Source organism: Anomaloglossus baeobatrachus, chromosome 1 (genome assembly GCF_048569485.1).
Source record: "Anomaloglossus baeobatrachus isolate aAnoBae1 chromosome 1, aAnoBae1.hap1, whole genome shotgun sequence".
Taxonomy (NCBI): Eukaryota; Metazoa; Chordata; class Amphibia; order Anura; family Aromobatidae; genus Anomaloglossus; species Anomaloglossus baeobatrachus.
Window position 1 is genome coordinate 817,834,731 of NC_134353.1, and position 12,533 is coordinate 817,847,263.

Consider the following 12,533-nt stretch of genomic DNA (forward strand, 5'->3'; position numbering starts at 1 on the left):
ACCAACCGCTTCACGGTAACTATTAGCCGAACACACAGACGTGGGATTCAAGATCGAGATAACAGAACAGCCCAAGATTAATTATATAATTTAATCAGCCTAAAGCCACACTAGAAACTACAATATATACAATAGGGAATCTACAGAATATACATATGTCAGAGTACAGTTACAATCAAAGCATGGGTTACAAACAGGCATACACAGTTCCAGCAGTTACCTTGTTGCGTCTGGCCACAGGGGGGCGCTGTACCCAGGTTTCTAGGATCCTTCCCACAGATGTTTCCTACACGTGCCCCCAGCGAAAAGAACACTGGAAAATGGCCGAAGTAGGGTTATCAACCTGGGCAAATCCAGGTCCCCTCCTACCTTAGTGACCTCAGAGGGAGCACTGCTCCACCCCTGGCTTGAGTTATGGACAATCCACAACATGGAATATGGGCCATAACTTTGCCTGGGAGCGTCGTAGGCGGACGCCAATGCTCTCATTGTGACAGTTATGAATTTAGCTACAGAACGAGGGGACTCATGACCTGTCTGCCAGTTCCCCATTGGCTGATATCACGCCTGGGGCATTTCCCAATGTCCTGCTCCCATAAAAAGGGTGTGCCGGCATCGTCCGCATGCGGAGACACCATTTTTATGGTTGCCATATTTATCGGAAATATGGCTTGCGAGATATGAACCATTTTTTACTGGAGTCGTTCTGTCTGGCTATTTCCATAGCCTTGCTAATGAGATACAACTCTTGTTACAGGGTGACGGCAGGGAGTCATCCTGTGTCCATTGTTCCCACACCACCTCATCTCCATATCACAGGAGATGGCCATGGGATTTGTTGCTAAACCAGTTGTGTGAAGGGAAGGGGGGGTGACACCAGGAGAGGGCTTCCTGACATACTTGAATATCATGATTTATCGTCATATCTCCGGATTTACCTCACACCTCCCCCCTTTTGAGGGCGCTAGGGGGCAGCACACTCCGGTGTTCCCCCGTGCGCCCGTCCGCGACCTCTCCTTGTCGGGACAGCCCGTCTGCGTTACCGTGGTCACGGCCCCTTTTGTGGCGAATGGTGAAGTTGTATTGCTGGAGCGCAAGGCTCCATCGCAACAATCGCCCATTCGTCCCAGAGACGGTGTGCAACCAGCTGAGGGGATTGTGGTCCGTCTCCACGATGAAGTGGCGCCCGTATAGATAGGGTTGCAGACGCTGCAGGGCCCACACTATGGCCAGGCACTCCTTCTCCATTGTGGAATAGGCAACTTCCCTTGGTAACAGCTTCCTGCTCAGGTACAAGACTGGGTGCTCTTGGCTCGCAGAGTCCACCTGGCTGAGCACCGCACCGAGGCCGAAGTCACTGGCGTCGGTCTGTACTACAAACGGCCGCGTGAAGTCGGCTGCCTGTAGCACGGGCGGGCTGGACAGGGCGTCCTTTAGGGCCCGGAAGGCTGTCTCGCAGTCCATTGTCCAATCGACTGCAGAGGGCAGCTTCTTCTTGGTGAGGTCCGTCAAGGGCTTTGCCAGGCTACTATAGCATGGAACAAACCTCCTATAGTACCCAGCGGTCCCCAAGAAGGACATCACCTGCTTCTTGGTCCTGGGGGTGGGCCAGGATGCGATGGCTTCCACTTTCTCAGGCTCGGGCTTCAGTGTTCTCCCACCTACCCGGTGACCAAGGTACTGGACCTCGCTCATGGCCAGCTGACACTTTCCCGGCTTGATGGTCAAACCTGCCCGGTGGATCCGCCTGAGCACCTGTGCTAGATGCTCTAGGTGGTCCACCCAGGTGGGACTGAAGACGGCAATGTCATCCAGGTACGCGGCCGCGTACCCTTCAAGTCCCTTGAGCAGGGTGTTGACCATCCGCTGGAAAGTGGCAGGGGCATTCCTCATCCCGAATGGCATCACCGTGGACTCGTACAGTCCAAATGGGGTAATAAAGGCAGAGCGTTCCCTGGCCTTGCGAGTCAGGGGGATCTGCCAATATCCCCGGCTCAGATCCATGATGGTCAGGTACTGAGCCCCGGCCAACTGATCGAGCAGGTCATCGATGCGTGGCATTGGGTACGCATCGGCGACCGTGACAGCATTGAGCCCCCTGTAGTCCACGCAGAACCGAGTGGTTCGGTCCTTCTTAGGGACGAGGACTACAGGCGAGGCCCAAGCGCTGTTGGATGCCTGGATCACCCCCAGCTTCAGCATCTCGTCAATCTCCTGGCGCATGTGTTGCTGCACCTCCAGGGAGACCCGATATGCTGAACGCCGGATCGGGGGATGATCCCCAGTGTCCACGTGATGGACAGCCAAGTCAGTCCTTCCGGGCTGGTTGGTAAACAACCCCCGGAAGGGGTGTAGGGTGGCCCACAGCTGGGACCGTTGGTCCTCCAAGAGCTGGTGGCCAACCTCCACATCCTCAATGGATCCGCCTGCCCTAACCTGGGCTAGCATATCCAAGAGGGTTTCCGCTTCTCCCTCCTCGGGCAGGTTGCACACGGGGAGCGCACATGCCTCCCGCTCATGATGTGCCTTCATCATGTTCACATGGAAGGGCTTCCGCCTTCCACGGGCAGGGTCCAGGGTGACCAGGTACGTTACAGGGTTGAGCTGCTGGTACACGAGGTATGGGCCTTCCCAGGCTGCCTGAAGCTTGTCCTGTGGTACGGGGACCAGTACCCACACCTTTTGACCCACTTGGTAGGTCCTCTCACAAGCGTTCTGGTCGTACCAACGCTTCTGATCGGCCTGGGCTTGAGCCATATTGTCGTGTACCAGTTGCGTCAAGGCCTGCATTTTGTCCCGGAAGCGCATGACATACTCGATAACCGACACTCCAGGGGTGGCCAAATCCCCTTCCCAAGCCTCTTTCACCAGAGCCAGGGGGCCCCGCACACGTCGCCCGTACAGGAGCTCAAACGGTGAGAATCCTGTTGAGGCCTGTGGAACCTCCCGGTAAGCAAATAACAGGTGTGGGAGATACCGCTCCCAGTCACGCCCATGGGAGTCGACCAACATCTTAAGCATCTGCTTTAAGGTGCCATTGAACCGCTCGCACAGGCCATTAGTCTGTGGATGGTACGGGCTGGCCACCAGATGTCGCACCTGGACCTGCTTACAGAGGGCCTCCATCAGCTGGGACATGAATTGGGTCCCCCGGTCAGTGAGCATTTCCTGGGGAAAACCCACTCGGGAGAAAATCTCCAGCAATGCGGTGGCCACCTTGTCAGCCCGAATGGACGACAAGGCCACTGCTTCTGGGTACCGGGTGGCATAGTCCACTACCGTCAGTATGAAGCGTTTCCCGGAGCTGCTGGGGATGGCCAGCGGGCCGACCAGATCCACAGCCACCCTCCTGAAAGGCTCATCGATGATTGGCAGAGATACCAGTGGGGCTTTGGGGCGTGGCCCCGCCTTCCCCACTCTCTGACAGGTTTCACACGAACGGCAGTAGGCAGCCACATCGGCCCCCATTTTTGGCCAGTAGAAATGCTGGTTTAACCTGGCCTTGGTCTTAGCGATCCCTAGGTGTCCGGCCATCGGAATCTCATGTGCGATCCGCAACAACTCCGTCCGGAACGGATAGGGTACCACCAACTGTCGGTCCCTGGGCCACGCCTCCGGTGAACCCTGCTGGACCGTGGCCCGGTACAGCCGTCCTTGGTCCCAGACCACTCGCTCCGGGTCCGAGTCCGAGGGAGGCTGGGCCGCCTGCTCCTTAAGAGCTTTCAGGCTGTCGTCAGCTTCTAACGCTGCCTGAAACCCCTGACTAGATGTGGCCAGAATCGACGAGGCTGTCACATCTTCAGTCAGTACCCCGGGACCTGTGTCCTGGCCTCCACCTGACTCGGCTGCCACTTGGTCAGAAGGGGAAGAGCTATCGGACCTCCGGGAGGCCCCTTGGCTTCCAGCACTCCCACTGCGGGTGACAGCGGCCACAGCCGCTGCGACCGTGGGTCGTGCCTGCTCCTCCTCCGTTCCTGACCAAGTCGCCGGTTCAGGCAGACCTACCTGGCTTCCTGACACCCCGGTTGTGGGGGAACCATGCACCGAGATCTTACCTGGGAGCACTTCCGCTCCTGGACCGGCCCCAATCTCACCTGCCTGTTCCCCTCCTGCAGCAACAGAACCCCGCTGTGAAATCTCTGGGGACCCCACATTGGCTGTGGTAGCCCCCACCCCACACACTGGTCCTCCCCCTGCAGCACCCTGCTCTCTGCTTATCCCTGCAGAGGGCAACAGATCCCAGCTCACTGGCTGGTTACTTGTAGAGGCATTGTCACACCTTTCTCTGACCCCCTCCCCTGTCACAGCTGCAGCTGAGTGTGTGTCTATGGTGTCTGTGCAAGCAGAAATATCAGAGTTCACTCCCTCCTCCCTTACATCATTCATAGATAACACATTAACATTGTCAGGAGTCATGTCCGTACTGGCTGAAGGTTCAGCCCTTGGTGGGGGCCCAAACTGGGAGGTTATCTGCCCCAAATCTGTCCCAAGTAGCACGTTTGCAGGGATCCGATCAGTTACCCCCACCTCCCTCACCCCTCGCCCTGCGCCCCAGTCCACATAAATGTCAGCAACAGGCAGCGCCGGGTCAGTGCCTCCAATCCCGGAGACAGCGAGGGTTTTTCCAGGGATCAAGTCTTGGGGGGACACCATCTCAGGCCGCACCAGAGTCACCTCCGAGGCGCTGTCTCGCAGTCCTATGGTCACAGACCGGCCGACGGTGACAGGTTGGAAGCTGTCCAGGGACCTACCACCACCCCCACCCACACAATACACCTTGGGCGGCCCTTGGGACGGGGACGGAGCCTTGGGACGCTGAGGGCACATGGCCTTGAAGTGTCCAGGTAGGTTGCACTGGTGGCACCGTCTTGGTTCCGCCACGGGCCTGGAGAGGGGAGTTGAGGGGGACACCCCCTGCAGTCTAGGGGCAGGTGGGGCAGTCGCAGAATTCATCTTACCCCCTCTCCAGGTGCTGCTGGTGGCCGCTCTCCTGGCCTCAGGGGCCCGGTTGTTGGTGTAGTCATCGGCAAGGGCAGCTGTAGCCGTGGACCCCTTTGGCTTCTGGTCTCGGATGAACTGGCGGAGATCCTCAGGGCAGTTCCACAAGAGTTGCTCCGTGATGAACAAGTCCAGGATCTCCGGTCCGGTGGAAAGCTGCAGGCCTTGGGTCCAGTGGTCGGCAGCTCGGGCAAGTGCCCGCCGGTGGTCAGCCCAGGAGTCCTTTGGTCCCTTCTGTAGGCTCCGGAACTTCTTGCGGTAGGACTCTGGAGTGAGGTTGTACTGTTGGATCAGGGCCCGCTTGATGGTGTCGTAGCCCTGATCTGCCTCAGCAGGCAAGTCCCCAAGGATATCCAGGGCCTTACCCCTTAAACGGGGGGTCAGGTATTTGGCCCACTGGTCCTTGTCCAGATGGTGCTGCAAGCAAGTCCGTTCAAAAGCAGTCAAGAAAGAGTCCAAGTCTCCATCCTTCTCCAGCACTGGGTGGTCCTCAACACGGACCTTTGGAAGTTTGGTGTCTCGAAGGTCACATGTGGCTGATGAGGGCCGGAGCTGAGCTAGCTGCAGCTGGTAGTCACGGTCTGCCTGTCGCTCTCGCTCTTCACGCGCTGCCTGCCGCTCTCGCTCCGCAGCCTCACGCTCTGCGTGCCGCTCTGCCCTGCGCTCTGCCAGGAGTTCCTTGTAGCCCTTCTGGTCTCCAGCCTGGAGAAGGGCAATAGCCATTTGAAGAAGGCTATCCGAGCCTCCCAGGCTCGGTGGAATGGCACGTGGTGATCTGCGGCACGCTGCAGAGCTAGGCGATTCACTGTCCCTTTCAGAGCGGAGGGCTGGCATCTGGCTCGTTGAGGAACCTTGGGTGAGCTCCTCCTCATCTTGTCCAGCAGTGCCAGGTTGCGCAATGTCCTCGGCAGAACGGTTTTCTGGCGTCGAGCTCCTGGAGGACTCGTGGGCAACCTCCTCATTGCTGTCCACAGCACCGTCCTCCCTCTCTTCGGCTCCTGCCTTAGCATTGGCCAGTTGCATAGCTCTGCTCCTGGTGCCATCAGCCATTCTTGCAGACTTTTGGTCACTGACACAGAACTGACACCTGATGCCTCCACACACCTTACAGTATCTGCACTCTGACACTCTAGTGTTGAGCTAGTCTGAAGACCCCAGCAGCCACAGCTGCTGCAGGCAGTCTTTAGTGTCTGGGAGTATGGGTCTCACACTCACACACACTATTATCTCGATCCCACCGCTATGCCACCAATATGTCACAAACCACCGGGGGGGTCACTCAGAAATCCCCCGCGCTGGCTACCAGTACGTCACAATCGGGGGGTAACAAGTGGGGGTCACCCCTCCTTTATACCTCCCGACCGACAGACAGAGCACGTGACGCGCTCTCTAGCGCCCCTCTTATAGTCAGGCCAATTATGGAATTGCCCGACAATAAGCAAGGAGGCCGCTATACTACTTATGCCGATTATTGAAGGGTCCCCGGTGAGAGTAGGGTATATATTCCCCCGACCTCCGCGGGCGGAATATATAAAATCTCCCCGAACCTCACTGGCCTCCCCACAATAATCCTTGGCACAACTCGCTGCCACCAACCGCTTCACGGTAACTATTAGCCGAACACACAGACGTGGGATTCAAGATCGAGATAACAGAACAGCCCAAGATTAATTATATAATTTAATCAGCCTAAAGCCACACTAGAAACTACAATATATACAATAGGGAATCTACAGAATATACATATGTCAGAGTACAGTTACAATCAAAGCATGGGTTACAAACAGGCATACACAGTTCCAGCAGTTACCTTGTTGCGTCTGGCCACAGGGGGGCGCTGTACCCAGGTTTCTAGGATCCTTCCCACAGATGTTTCCTACACGTGCCCCCAGCGAAAAGAACACTGGAAAATGGCCGAAGTAGGGTTATCAACCTGGGCAAATCCAGGTCCCCTCCTACCTTAGTGACCTCAGAGGGAGCACTGCTCCACCCCTGGCTTGAGTTATGGACAATCCACAACATGGAATATGGGCCATAACTTTGCCTGGGAGCGTCGTAGGCGGACGCCAATGCTCTCATTGTGACAGTTATGAATTTAGCTACAGAACGAGGGGACTCATGACCTGTCTGCCAGTTCCCCATTGGCTGATATCACGCCTGGGGCATTTCCAAATGTCCTGCTCCCATAAAAAGGGTGTGCCGGCATCGTCCGCATGCGGAGACACCATTTTTATGGTTGCCATATTTATCGGAAATATGGCTTGCGAGATATGAACCATTTTTTACTGGAGTCGTTCTGTCTGGCTATTTCCATAGCCTTGCTAATGAGATACAACTCTTGTTACAGGGTGACGGCAGGGAGTCATCCTGTGTCCATTGTTCCCACACCACCTCATCTCCATATCACAGGAGATGGCCATGGGATTTGTTGCTAAACCAGTTGTGTGAAGGGAAGGGGGGGTGACACCAGGAGAGGGCTTCCTGACATACTTGAATATCATGATTTATCGTCATATCTCCGGATTTACCTCACATGCAGCTACACTCCAGCCTAAACATCAGTGATGTGAGATTCATGAGTGAATAACTGGGTCACCATCGACATCTCTCCAGACAACAGATTTAAAGTGACTCTCATCATGCACTATCCTCCCTTTAATTATTACAGGGCGATTCCCTCACTACTTTACCTGGAAAAAAAGCTGCAACTTCTAAAAGAGACGATCTATCGTACTCACTTTACATATATTTTGATTCATGAGAAACTGACGTTTTAAAGCAGGTGGTGACAATGTCCACTGTTTGCATCGCAGCTCGTCTGCACGAGTCATTCCATATTGATGAAATGAATACCGCAGGACATTGGGGGTCACAGCCTGAATTTGTCACTGTATGTTCTCTCAGAGTGCCTGCAATGTTCGTGGCTTATTAGTATACACCCGAAGGAATGATGAATTTCACAATGAAAACATGCTCCTCCAAACTGTATCTGTCCATTGTTAACAAGTGAAAAAGGAATTCAGAAGGAGTCAAATGCAAGCACCACCCAAACTACCGACAAGCAGAAAGTCAAGCAGCAAGTCTCTCTCATAGTGGATACCACTGGCGGGGTGACAAATCGGTGAGACCACTAGGTGCAAGAAGGTTTCTCCTAGCTTAGGCTCATTGCACTCTCACTGCTCATGAATCAAAGTATGTACAGTCCGAATTTCAGTACGATAGATCGTCTCTTAGAAGTTACAGCAATTTGTCCGGGTAAGGTAGAGAATCACCCTGTAATTTTCTTAAGAAAAGAAAAAAGTCCCATAGCTATACATCTGTTTTACCTGCCCTTTCTTCATGCCCCACCATTGCTACAAAAGGGGACCTGGAGTCAACCCTAGTTCCTTGAAGAAAGTTGTTCCTCTGCTGTGCACAGAGAGACGAGCTGAGGCCAGACCCAACCGCTGATGATAAAGTGATGGCATATCCTAGCTTATGAGAAGGTAAAAAGCATTTACAATACAGACCAACAGATCAACTAACTCAGGAGCCCTGGTAGACGTGGTCGGGTATCTGCAGTATGGATGGATCACGGTGTTACAGATGGCAGTACACCATCCTGGCCACTCACCACAGTCGCTTGTGTGGATTTGGCTGGTTCAGTCTTCGGTGTGGGCTTTGGCTGAAAAGAAACAAACTTCTAATTAGAGAGTCATAAGTCCATGCTCACAGCGGCCACACAATACTGCAAGCAGGAAATACGGTACATGCGGTTTTCTCTTTGGAAAGAAATTAAACATGCTTATTTTTTCCATATTCACAAAAGGATAAGGAATGAAAGTCACTAACCACCTTTTGCAGATATTTTCCATATGTACGCTGTAAAATAGTGTCCGATGGTGAATATACAACGAAAACAATATACTGCCGCCATGAAATAATCTTTTAACCCATGCTCTAAGTCTTTAGTAAGCAAGATTTCCGGGCTTGAGTTATCTTTTATTATTCCCTTGCATCCAGTAATGCTGGAACAGCAAGTAATAGCCCAGTGGTGAAGTATTTTCCGAGCTTTTACTCACAAGCTGAATGGTGCACGTAGAGTGGGGTTACACCTCTGTATAACCAGTATGTGGCGCAGAGCGGCAATACTGCACTCACAGACTTCTCTGTAGCATGCTTTATTTCATGCTGCCTTTTGGAGCAATTTACTCCTATAAATAATACTTGTAAGGGAAATAGAATTTAGCAGTATGCCAGTATATGGCTCCACATACGGCAGCGTGCAGAGTAGCTGCTGATCCGTGTCTCAACACATCCTCGGTGCACTTAATTCTGCCCATTTACAAGAGTATAGAGAGTCAGCAGCCGTTCAGTGCCATGACAGTGAAAATTTGCAAATCTATTTGCATGATGTTTGACAACCAGTGATAAGTGATAAAATATTAAACACCACGATAAGGTGGTTGGTCACGAGTGGGCTGAAAAATTGGGCTTCAAACACAGTTTTTCTGTCACAAAACAATGTTTGACTATACAGAGCAATGTAACAGAAGGGTCCTTGTCTACCGATACCAGCAGATAATGGTGCGGTCACGGGTATTTCACATTGTGGTGTCCGGCTGCACATAGTCGCTGTGATTGGCTGCACAAACTGCTGCTTGACATTGCATTCTTTCTTCCTTGATGTGAATAGAGTTCTATGCATTCTCTCTTTTTAGGTTAACTCTGCCCCTTTTGGATCCTACAGATATCTTGGCAGTTCAACTGCAGGTCCTTATCTCCTCTCCCTGTGTCTATACATCTCTGCATTCCCCATTGCTTTGTCTCTGGAACTAGAGTAAGGGTCCTGTCACACGTAGCGACGTTCCAGCGATCCCAACAGCGATCCGACCTGGTAGGGATCGCTGGAGCGTCGCTACATGGTCGCTGGTGAGCTGTCAATCAGGCAGATCTCCACAGCGATCAGAGACCAGCCACCAGCGACCTGTGTAACGACGCTGTGCTTGCTAGCCAGGGTACACATCGGGTAACTAAGCAAAGCACTTTACATAGTTGCCCGATGTGTACCCTGGCTACGTGTGCAAGGAGCTGCAAGGAGCCTGTAACCGGCGTACGCTGGTAACCATGGTACACATCGGTAACTAAGCAAAGCGCTTTGCATAGTTACCCGATGTGTACCATGGTTACCGGCGTACCGCCGGTCCCTGCACATTCAGATCGTTGGTCTCCCACTGTCAAACACGCCGATGCGTGCTGCACAGCGGGAGACAAACGAGCATAAAAATGGTCCTGATCGTTTTGTAACGATCAGCGACCTCGCAGCAGGGGCCCACTCGCTGCTACGTGTCACACACAGCGACATCGCTGGCGAGGTCGCTGATACGTCACAAAACCTGTGACGTTTTAGCGATCTCGCTAGCGATCTCGCTGTGTGTGACGGGGGCTTTACTTCCAAGCTGTCCAGATTGCAAGCAGTTGGGTAGAATTCTACTGTGGAAACTCGTTAATGTCTTTCTCCCAAAGTCACCTTTGAGAAAAGTGTCTGTTTTGCATTCCCTTCTTTGTCTCCCTTCTTTGTTCTATAGCACTTAGGAGGGGTTGACTAGTGCTCAACCCACCTGGTCACTACCTAGGGCTTATTCCAGAGCCAGCTATGGCCTTATATATCCTGATCAACACATAGGTGCGGAACCTATATAGGGACGTCAGGGGAGCCAGGGGTCAGCGTTAGGCTTTTTCCAGGGGTCCCCATCTTCCCGTTCCCTAGTGTCAGGGTTTACCTCTTGCTGTTCGTTTGGTGTTCCCCATACCAAGTGTGACAGGTGCTCCCCTAAATGGGACCTGCATGAGCTCTTACTGTGTGGCTGTGTACATTAGATTAGATCTCCCTGGATGCCTGAAAATGAAGGTGCAAAATGAAATCTAATGAACCCCATTATAGTGAATAAGCCCCTTAGGTGCCATTATCTCTACTATGTGACAGACCCTGTACCTAAATGTGAAGGGAAAACCGACTTCAACACGCAATTGTGAACCCAACCTTAGAGGTTAGGATTATTGCTGAGCTGTAAAATAAGCGTAAGAGGTAACAAGATATCAGTTTTGCCCATATTATGCCACGTGGCCTACGGGTTTTTCTGTCACTCAGCAGAATGGTTATTCTTCAAAATTAGTTTTCACTTTAGATAACTTAGAGACAGAAGCAAATTACCTTTGTATCTGCTGGTTTCATAGTCTTCTCTTGTGGTGTCGGTACCTAGAGAACATAAAAAACCCCACATATTTAGAATGAAATATTCTATTAACCGTCCATTATCAAAGTGAACAGGTTATCAGCCGTCAATGTTTATCAGATCCATGAGAATTACAGAAACTGTGGTTGTAGTCTGTGTATTCGGAAGCACTGTCTCACCATTAGTGACATTTGTTTGCCCCACTGTAATCTGTAGTAGTATCTGCGGTACTATAACCAACCATACATGAGTTTTATGGAACCTACTTTGAAAAGCCCAGGATAAGGGCCTGTGCAGACTACTGTATTTTCGGTACAAGTTAAAACAATAATCACAGCATGCATGATCTTCCTCCGTAAATCTGATCGCACTTGCCCATTCAAGGCTATGGTTGTGAGAACAAAAATAAATAAATAACTAACTAAAAATGCGACCGTATAACTACTGATTTTTACGGATACATTACAATTCTGTAACACAGAAAACTTTAAATTGTCCTGAAAATAATTAATAGCTGCTACCTAAAAAAAAAGACATCGCACACAGACATGCATGCAGGACAAGAAAGAAAAAAAAAATTGTCCCACTTTTCTGGATGAAAATCAGTGTTATCTCAGCCTAACTTAGGCTACTTTCACACATCCGATTTTTTGCTCTGCGGCACAATACGGCGCTCTGCAGAAAAACCGCAACCGTTTTTTTTGCCGCCGGTTGCGTTTTTTTTTGCATAGACTTACATTAGTGCCGTATTGTGCCGCATGGGCTTGCGTTCGGTCCGGTTTTTGCCGCATGCGGCAGATTTAGCAGATGCCGCGGCCGGCCGGATGGAACGTTCCCTGGCACGTTTTTTGCTCCGGTAAAAAAAACCGCATCGCGCCGCGGCGGATTTTTCAATGCATGCCTATGGACGCCGGATGCGGTGTGATGCGGAAAAAAACGCATCCGGCCACCGCATGCGGTTTCTTCCACTGCGCATGCTCAGTAGCATACCGCAACCGGAAAAAAACAGACCGGCCGCATGTAAAAACTTATGCAAAGGATGCAGTGTTTTCGCCGCATCCGTTGCATAGGTTTCACAGCCGGATTGAGCCGCACTGCTCAAACTGGATGTGTGAAAGTAGCCTTAGTGAAGAGGTTATTGCATCTAAATTAAATTTACATATTCCCCTCCTTAGCATCTGAGGACATCTTTGTACGGGTGGTTAAAATTCAATGTTTGTTACTTATCGTCTTCCTATCTTTTCTTTTAAGCTCTGACAAAATTATTAGTCTTGTCTATGTCACTTAACTCCATTTCCATTTTTGGAATCAGATTTAGCT

General features: G+C 51.7%; 1 protein-coding gene across 9 annotated transcripts in view; it reads right to left on the reverse strand.

The window, feature by feature from the left end:
• CAST (calpastatin) overlaps positions 1–12,533 on the reverse strand; it is a 330,646-nt gene that overhangs the window by 115,282 nt on the left and 202,831 nt on the right. For 5 of the 9 annotated variants that reach the window (XM_075325071.1, XM_075325075.1, XM_075325070.1 and 2 more), the window contains 3 exons: positions 11,192–11,236; positions 8,830–8,859; positions 8,612–8,662 (listed from right to left, as the gene is read on the reverse strand). In XM_075325071.1, the coding sequence (XP_075181186.1) occupies positions 8,612–8,662; positions 8,830–8,859; positions 11,192–11,236 (126 nt within the window). The remainder of the gene's footprint in view (positions 1–8,611; positions 8,663–8,829; positions 8,860–11,191; positions 11,237–12,533) is intronic. The other 4 variants (XM_075325072.1, XM_075325077.1, XM_075325074.1 and 1 more) reach the window with 2 other exon arrangements.